Source organism: Limulus polyphemus, unplaced genomic scaffold (assembly GCF_000517525.1).
Source record: "Limulus polyphemus unplaced genomic scaffold, Limulus_polyphemus-2.1.2 Scaffold2973, whole genome shotgun sequence".
NCBI lineage: Eukaryota > Metazoa > Arthropoda > Merostomata > Xiphosura > Limulidae > Limulus > Limulus polyphemus.
Window position 1 is genome coordinate 19,441 of NW_013668583.1, and position 9,847 is coordinate 29,287.

Consider the following 9,847-nt stretch of genomic DNA (forward strand, 5'->3'; position numbering starts at 1 on the left):
ACTATTTAGTCATACTACTAGTTAGTTATATCTATTAGGTAGTATATATATATATATATATATATATATATAATTACACTTTTCTTACCCTAAGAAAGATGTAAACACTGACGTAAACCATAAAAAAATTGTATGCCACCATCAGCCAGCGCATGTTCAAAGGTTCTCTATTCTTCATAATTGCTGGCCCTAAAACTTTAACAAAGTAAACATAAGAGAGACAAATGGTGATGGTGGGTCCTGGGCTTTGCATTAGTGGCCATTCCTGGACTCGACGGTCTATGAAAGTGGAAAGAATTAACAAAATTACTTATAATCAAATTAATAACCAATAACACAGTTATCAATTTCTGCTAAAATTAAAGTTGGCTCATTTGACAATGCTCAAATTATAAAAAATAACACTCTTAGAAAATTGCAGTAATCTTCACTGAACAAATATTTAATTAAAATGAAGTTTTTTTATTTTTTATTTATTTAAACCTGCTAATATTTCATTTGACTCAATAAACACTGTATTCACTTTTCTTGTACATTGTATTTGTTTAATATATAAAAGTTGTGTTTGAATATTTTCTATACAAGTGTGTTTTATAGTTAGTAAACTAAACTACAGAATAAGTATATAGTCTATTAGGGTGACTACATACATGTTAAGAACATAATTCATACATTAACATGGTACCAGAAGGGCAAAAACTTTATACAAACTAAGATCAGACATTATGTAAATGTTGTAATGCTTACATACTTTAACTGTGTACATTGAATTCATATTAAATGGTTCTTACAAAACATAAGTTCAAAGTTTAAATAAGGACAATTTCTTAAATAATGTTAGTCAGTAACAAATATGAGCTGCAGCATAACAAAAAAGGTATAAAAATACTACAGATGTAAAGAATTTCAATATATTAAAACACGTTTTTCAAATAACATAAAGAGACTGCCTTTATCATGATTTTTTAAGGAAATTAAAACACATCCTGCATTTTGAACACTATTATAGTTTGTTACTCCACATTAAAGGCAATACAGCACAGAAAGTACACACACAAAAAAGAAATTTGTAATGCTTTCTTATTTACCACTGTTTTGAACAATGTCCTTCAATAGCAAGGAAAAATAAACGAGATGATCTGGAAACTGAAACACAGTTTCCTAAATGATGAAATCTTGATTAATGAAATGCTATTACATTTCACAAAATAAACATTATTATTTAACTATAAAAAAGAGAGAGAGAGAATCAAAATAGAACAAAAAGTATTTGAAGATAAAGAATAAGATAACACAGTTCAACCTTGGCAAATGTAAACAGAGCACTTACTGCACTGATTGAATAAATATTAACAGTAGAGAAGTATAATGTAACTTGTCAGAATAATAAAAATTGACCCTCCCTTTTTTTAAAAACAAAAATAACATTTAAGTCACAGAGTAAAATATGCTCTTAACTTTACAATTTTTTTAAAACTTGGAACACTTGCATACACCAACATACAACTTTTTCGTTTTTAGAATTTAACATCTATTCTATTACATTGTACAGTGCCTTCCTGAGAGTACAGTTTGATGTTTCAAGATAAATATTCAGTGATCAACATTCTCGATGAAATAATAACAACTAAGATTTTATATGTACCACAAAGTTTGGTCTTAAGCCTTCTTCTGATGCTTACACTATACTAGCTGCAACATAACAGCTGATAAGATAACCACTGACAAGTACAGAACATTAGCTAAACTTTTCATGTTGCAATTTGCTTGTTAGTTAGGATGAGCTACAGATTTCTGATGATGTAATATGGCATTAAGTTCCCACTAGTCCTAGAACTTTCTACAACAAAGCTTAGTTAAATAAATGTGTTAGTGAAGCCTAGAAGTAGTAGATAGTTGAGATAGAAAAACAAAACAAGTGCTATTTCAGAATAGAGTTGTTGTCAGTATTTATCACACTACACTGTACAAGTAAGTTAACTGGTGTTTATGTTGTGTAGTAAGTTAGTGTAGCTGTAAACTTAAGCCTACAAGTTACAACAGCCTTTAATAATGTTAGAAGTGGAAATAAACTAATTTGTGGTTGTTACCAGATTGGATGATGAATTATATTCACCAGATACTTTAAATGAAACCAGAAAGAAAGAACTATATTACAACAGTATACAAAATTATTTGGCTCCTGTACTTGTATTTAGTATAAAAAAATCTGTCCAAATTCCATAAACAAATATTTGAAAAAACTAAGTTAAACAGTGTGATTGTTAGAAAGGTTGTACTTTTTAATATAATTAATAAAACTTTTAAATGAGCTAAAAAGATCTCCATTTTGACATATCATTAAAAAAATTACACTTTTAGTATAGTACTTTACAAGATTTTTACACAGTTGGTGTACGCATTAACGTGACATTTTAGAGATTTTTACTTAAAAAATGGCAACAACTACATCCTAAGAGAGCACTGAAAGCAACACCTGTTTCTTATAATTTTAATTCTACATGCAAATATAATGCCTATTATATAATAAAACACTTTCTAAGTTTTGTTGCTACTGAAAAAAAAACTACAATATATATATATTTGCCTGCTAATTGGTACTATTAAAACCTATGAAAATTGTATTTGAAATTCAATACTGCTCCAAATTTTTAATATCAGTTAGTTTGAGAATTGAATTTACTATATTCAAAATATTAAATGATAAAAGCTACGGACATATAAGAATTTCAAACAAACTTTGGTGTCCAACACTTTCATCTTCATACAAGTAAGTTGTCACATGTAGCATACTTACTAAACCTGACATGTAAGTCACACACTTGCTTAAATCGAATTATAGACTAGTTTTCAGTTTGATGGTATAAATGTAAACATGTTTTCATAACCTTGAAGCAAAAGTAAATTTTCTATTTAACCATAAAACATAAAAAGCTATAATCAAAAGTTTAATAAAGGAAATGGCATTTGTGTATTGTTGTACAAATATAATTTTCCTCCTGGTAAGAAAACTGCCAAACTGAAGTTCTGAAAATGATTGTTACAGTTCTTGCTACTCTCAAGCAATCAATTCATATGATGTACACATACAATTACTGTATTAAACAGGTGTTTCTTACTCAGAACCTACCAGTAATATACATGTGGAACAAGTATAAGGTACATGTACATTAGGAGTTTTGCACTACAGATGTGTATATAGGATATCAGATCTCGAAAGTCATGAAGTTTTACAAGTACATATGGAGATTTCAGCCTCAAGCAGTTTTTAAAGCTTTGCAATGATTTGGGTCAGTCTACTAAGAAGAGGCCAAACTATCTATAGAATGATGTATGATGATAATAGTTTTGAAGATTTTAAAAGTTTCAAACTTATCAATATACATTAAATACAAATAGATTTTTAATGTTCTTAATTCTTTGAGCATACTCATCTCTCTAGACAAATCACTACCTTGGCCCAACTAAGGATATTATGTAGAGTTTTGGTCTCTTAACCTAGGAAAGGAAACTGACTTATTGGTAAGTGTTTAGTGGAAAGTTAAAAGTATGATTTCAGGAATGAAGGGGTTATCTTATGGATGACAGGTTAAGATTCAAATTGCTTTTTATTTAGAAAATAAGGGTAAAAGGTGATTTTATCGAAGCTTCCAATATTATGCAGGCAATCAATATGATAAAGACCTCCAATTTCTTTGTGTTGTATTTTGACAACAATTGGAAGAGAGAAAACAAAATTAACATTCAGAAAAGATTGTCAAGACTCCAATAAAGACAATTTTCTAGAATGTGTAGCATATAGGATGACTTGCCATTGGAAGTAGTAGAGGCTGATATCTTACAGTATAAGACTTTAAGGATATTGATTACTTCATAAAAAAATAAAAGGTGATTTCTTTTTCTCACAGTTTAGTGTGTATGGACAACCTTAAAGGACCAAACTGTCTCATGTTGTCCAGATATGATATTGATATTTTAGTTTTTAAGACAGTACACTATATCTTGATAACTCATGTTGTCTATTAATCTTCAATTAAGTTCTTAGAGTATTTGAAATGTTTCGACTGACACAATTTTAATGTTCTAGGATATTGGGTGTTAGGCCTGAAAAAGCAACAACTTCAGATATGGACTTATGATTTTTAAGATATTGATTAGTCCCTAATTAAAATCAAGCTACTGTTCCTCCTTTACACTTACATTTATATTCTGAAGTTATTCATTAATATATGTTGCTAGTGTATAATAAGAGTAAGTTTCTATGATGTAAAGAAGAGAGGATGGATCACATTTACAGACATATTGTAAATAATATATTTATTTAGTTTATTCTTATTTGATCTTTTATATAATTAGAAATAAAGTTCTGCATAAAATTTTAATTGAAACAGATAATTTCTTTTGTTCTGATGTGCAAAAATGTTTAACCCTCATCAGCACACCCAAGATCCACATCGACCCTAACAATTTTCTTGGATATATATCTTTTTACATAATCATTACAAATTTATATCAATTCATGTAATTCTCAAGCAGAAACTCTGGACCAATATGACATTATTGTTTTCGAAGCAGACAGACGGACTACATAGCTATAATCTAATATTTATATGGGGTCTCATATTATCAGTGACCATCACTATACATGCAGTTTGCCCTATAGCATACGAAACAAATTTCTAAATGTTTATTTCACTATATAGGCTGTTATAGAGGATAATCCATCAAAGTTGTACAGTATCATCTTGTCTGATCACATATAACATCATTGTGGTAAGCATGTATGGGCATCTCATTCCTCAATAAGTGTTCTCTGTGATGACTGCTTATAATGCCCTATTTTATAGAAACCTTCTTTGATAATTGTTGTAAATAACTTGCTTAGTGGATTTTCAATCCATAGTCTGTTATAAGGATACATTTGTGTTGGGGTTGGGTCAGACCCAAGGTAACCCACAACACACACTTTCATTTTTTTTAGTTAAATTTTGCAGTATTGTGGTAATCATCATATATTTGTGAATAGTGACTTGAATATAGGAGTACAATAAAACTTCAGCATTTTTTTATATACACTATTTGTACAAGGAGAGTTTAATACTATTTATTTCCATAAGAAATGGTTTAATACTACTTATTTGTATTCTGAGGAACTATGTAATTTTGAAATTTCTTGATTTGTCAACATATTTTCTCAGGAATATATACATTTTTATGTTGTTCACATTGCATGCTAACCCTAATAAAAGTTGTAATTTAATTGGTTTTTTGAATTTCAATTCTGAGCTTACTATAATGGTAATTTTGTGCTGGGGTCCAGTTGGACCCCAGGTGTTCCACAATGTAACTTTTCAAACATGTACTAATGAGGGTTAATTTATGAAGACATTTTCATCTGGCAGTGTCATTGCAAGATTTCACAATCTAATTCTTCACTTACTTTTAAATATCATCAGTAATATGCCCTTGCAGTTTTTGAAAAACAGATATTTAAATGTCAGAGGAATGAAGTCTACTACATGATATAAACTTTTTTAACACTTCCATTTTCAGTACAAGAGTTGGAAAAAAAGAATTGTGTTGTGAAGTGTTCTATAACACTGTAAAAATGTTCTGAAGGTTAGAAAAACTGAAAGTTAATTTATTAGTCACATAAAATGGAAGTTTCATGTACATCAGAAGCAATGAGAATAAACTCATACTACAGTTTAATAATCTTTATATATATATATATATTCTTGTATGCATCAGTAGATTAATCATAAAGGAAGCTAAACCTCTTGTTTAAAAATTTGACATTTTTCCAATACAACCATACAATTTAGCATTTTAATGTTAAAACAAAAAGATTATACTATATACCTTTGATCTACCTACAAACTAGGTCAACCCATATACTTAATGGTTTACCTTATGATGGCATAAAATCATAACATTTGTAATATCTCTGTCTTTGTGCACTTGTATAGATGAAGCATACTATTAAACATACAAAATAATGCAAAAGACAGCTGGCAATTTCACAAGTTTCTAATGTAAGTGGTAAATATTCAGAAGTAAGTCTTTTGCTCACTCATATTGATAGGATGAATTTAAATGTGATCCTAGAACTGGATGCATTCTCAACTAGTAAAGTTTATTTTTCAAACAGGGTGATTGGCTTATTGAACGAGTTGCCATTGACAGTTGTGCAGACTGACATTTCACAAGTTTAAGAGGGGGACAGATAACTTCTTGAAAAATAAAGAGTGGAGGAATTTGAATTTTTACTGTTCTCAGGCTCAGTCTGCATGAACAGCCTTGAAGGTGTAGTATATTGTGCTTAAAATATATTTCCTTTAGAGCAATGAGATAGGTTTGCAAATTTACATAAGAATCAACAAGGTATTTATTGTAAAATAATAAGTACTGTGCTTCTCTGAATACCTCAGTTCATGAGCATTTAGTAGAAAGACTGGACACAATGTAAAATGCCAAATCACATTCTTTACTATAACAGAATTCAAACACAGTATGTGTACTTGCTTAGGGCAATGGATGGTTGCTTGTACTAAACTGAAGCTATTCTCTGAATACTAATTATGCCAAAATAATCTACTAAACTGTTGAAATTCGACATTCCCTACTTCACAGGTAACATCAGATTTACTCAGAGTAACAAGTACTAAACAAGTGACTCGTCATTCTCATTCAAACATAGGAGGAAGCTATAACCTTGAAATACTGCCTGACCTACTATTGAAGAACATTACTGTTTACATTCTTGCACAACTTGCAACATTATAACTATGCCACCAATAAGCAGAACAAGTGACTCAATAGAATGACAAAGGAACAAAGGTAGTTAGAACAAATAAACTTAATGACTTTCTTCACCACATGTTGTCTTAAAACTGCACATACTCAGAAATAACTGACAAATCTAGAATAATACTATATTACTACACGAAAGTAAAAAATGCATGGCAAGTTTATATACCATAATGACAAAAAAAACATTATTTTCCATAATATACTCTACTAAACTGGGGAAAATATGATACAGCCTTAGCTATTACAAGAAAGGAATCCAGGTGTAAGCTAGATCCTTTCCAAGAATTTCTACAAAGTAGAACTATTATAATTAGCTAAATGAATAGCCATAAAATTCACATCGCCATAAGCCTGGAAATTATTTATATGATGTTTTGAATTATCTTTTACTCGCAATGGTTGACCTATATTTACATACAATTTGAAGAATATGTAACATTCATGCTACTAATTTATTCTTCTGAATTATTCAGAATAACATATGCTTAAAATAATAAATATAAAGCCTAACCTTATCATTTAATTCCCCACTTGCATAACTCAGCAATGACAAATGGTGAATCAATTGACAGATTGGGCTTCATTTTATTTTCAATCTGGAAATCAACAAAAGGAATTTGAAACCACATAACTACAGCAAAAAATTAAAAGGTTGAATGTTTACATGTAAAATGAGATCTCACTATGTTAACCAAAGATATCACATGACAATAGGAACACACAATAAACAATGGACCAATTTTCTTTGAAAAGGCTTCACAAACTTAAAAAGACTAAGCAACAGAATGAGAGCTACAAATTAATCAATAGGATTACATATAGGTTTTATATCAATGTTTGCAATAAAAAGACAAATAAGTAAATTAACAAAAGGTAACTTCTGCCAATAGATAATACCACTCTCCTTCATACAAATAAAAAAAAAGTACAAAAAACAAATAAAGTTTAAAAATATGATGTATCAGTACATCATTAATCAAAGCAGTTTATAAATTTAATTCTTAGAAAGACATAGTTCTACATGTCTGGATATGTGTGTCCACAGCTTATTCTTGTTATTCATATATTCATTTTATAATAACCAGACAAACCTCACATAAGCTGTTTATGAAAGTACCCACGAATTTTAAACATACAAGTCAAGTAACCCCACATCTTTTTCATTTCTCCTCAAAACTCATATTTTTAAACTACATCTAAGAGTGTTGTCTATATGATCTTTCCAGGATGCTTACTTTCTTTTCTCTCTTGTAAAGAAAATGTAAACTGAAAATAGTACTCACATTTACTTTCTTACTCTTAGATTTCATATTTCTATAAAAAAATACTAGAACTTTATTAGATCTTTCTATCACAACCAACACACAGTCCATGTTTCATTATTAATACTAAATAAGTATTAACAACATTGTTCCTCTCATACATACAATGAGAATCATTTCAAATTCTCTTACTCCATGTGCACCATTTTGTTACTTCTCTATAAAGAAACTCATTTTCTAGATATTATTGTTCTTTCACTGCAACTTCCATGTCCTGAATTACAAATGTCCATCATTGAATCAACCTTTCACAGTATTCTAGTATTGTCAGCAAATATGGAACCAGACAAAGTAGCTATTTAAGTCATCAAGAAGAACAATAAATAAATAAATAAGGTTCTGAAACAGATCCCTGAGAGGCCCCATCAGTGAACTGTTCATATAAAAGTATCCTTTGCTTACTATACATACCTCAAAGCCAATTTTTTGTACAATATTTAGCTTTTTCATCAATACCATATTTTAACTTCCTACACAGAGATGTGCCTTCATCAAACAAAGCAAAAGCAATATAAGAAACTTATAACAATGGTGATGCAGATACATGTAAATCATATTGAACATGGCTCATTAAATGTCAATTTTCAAGGTCTGGTATATATGGCACTGGATTCCAACAGGATGCTAAAAACAGAAATTAAACTAATAGGTTTCTAACTTCAAGTTTTTCCCCTTTACCACTCAATCTTTAAAAGCAAATATCTCCTTAATAATCTTTTAATTTTCTGAAATGTTTACAGTGTTTATTGATTTCTGAAACATTCACTTTTGTTAAATTTGTTGCTGAAATGACATAATAACTTAAAAATATGTAGACAAAGGAAAAAGCACTGACAATGTGGTTTAGTGTGAAGTTGTTACTCATAAATCACTTAAACAAAACACACAATATTGAACAAAATCATGTCCTTATACCAAAAGGTACGAGACAAGAGAATTATAAGGATATGTACCTAAACACCTTTCTCCACAAATGAGATGTATGTTAAGATCTGTGGCCTAATCAACCATAGTAGCAGCAACAATGTTATTACATTCCAGCATTGTTGGAAACAAGTAATAAAAATAAAAACCCTTTTTTAAAATGGCTAATATTTAGCAAGATTTTAATACTTAATAATAAAAACAAAACTCAGACCACAAAAGAGAAACAAGTCCCCAACAACCTATATGTGAAAGCTAAAGTAAAAGGAGTAGGAGTCAAATGTAAAGTGGTGGACAGACCAACTAGATATCACACATTAACGAGAAAATAACTACTTTTTAAAGAAAGCACAATAAATCTGTTAGATGAAAAGAAACTTAAAGTTAAACGGTATGAAATTTTACTCAATTAGGCCCCTAAGAAAAACTAAACAAGCTACATCTATAAGGGTCCCAGGATGGGCAGATGAATAATGATCCAGGGGTAGTGAATACCCAACAAGATGAAAAGCTTTGGTTTTAGAAAATGAAAGTAACCAATGTGGAGAAGCAAAAAAGAATCCCCAAAAGAACCTAAACATTCTTAACAGTATGCAGAGAAAACTCTACAATGAGATCTACTCCCAAACAAAGTGCCAAAACCTTCCATTCCACATATCAGGGAAAGAAGAAGTCATAGAAATGGATACAATTACACAAGATATATATAAATTATAATGTCATAGAAAAAAATGATAATAAAAAAATATATATATATATATATATATATATATATATATATATATATA

At 29.6% G+C, this 9,847-nt stretch overlaps 1 protein-coding gene across 3 annotated transcripts in view; it reads right to left on the bottom strand.

The window, feature by feature from the left end:
- LOC106468346 (elongation of very long chain fatty acids protein AAEL008004-like) overlaps positions 1–9,847 on the bottom strand; it is a 74,840-nt gene that overhangs the window by 15,246 nt on the left and 49,747 nt on the right. For all 3 annotated transcript variants that reach the window (XM_022396678.1, XM_013928764.2, XM_022396679.1), the window contains one exon: positions 89–279. In XM_022396678.1, the coding sequence (XP_022252386.1) occupies positions 89–279 (191 nt within the window). The remainder of the gene's footprint in view (positions 1–88; positions 280–9,847) is intronic.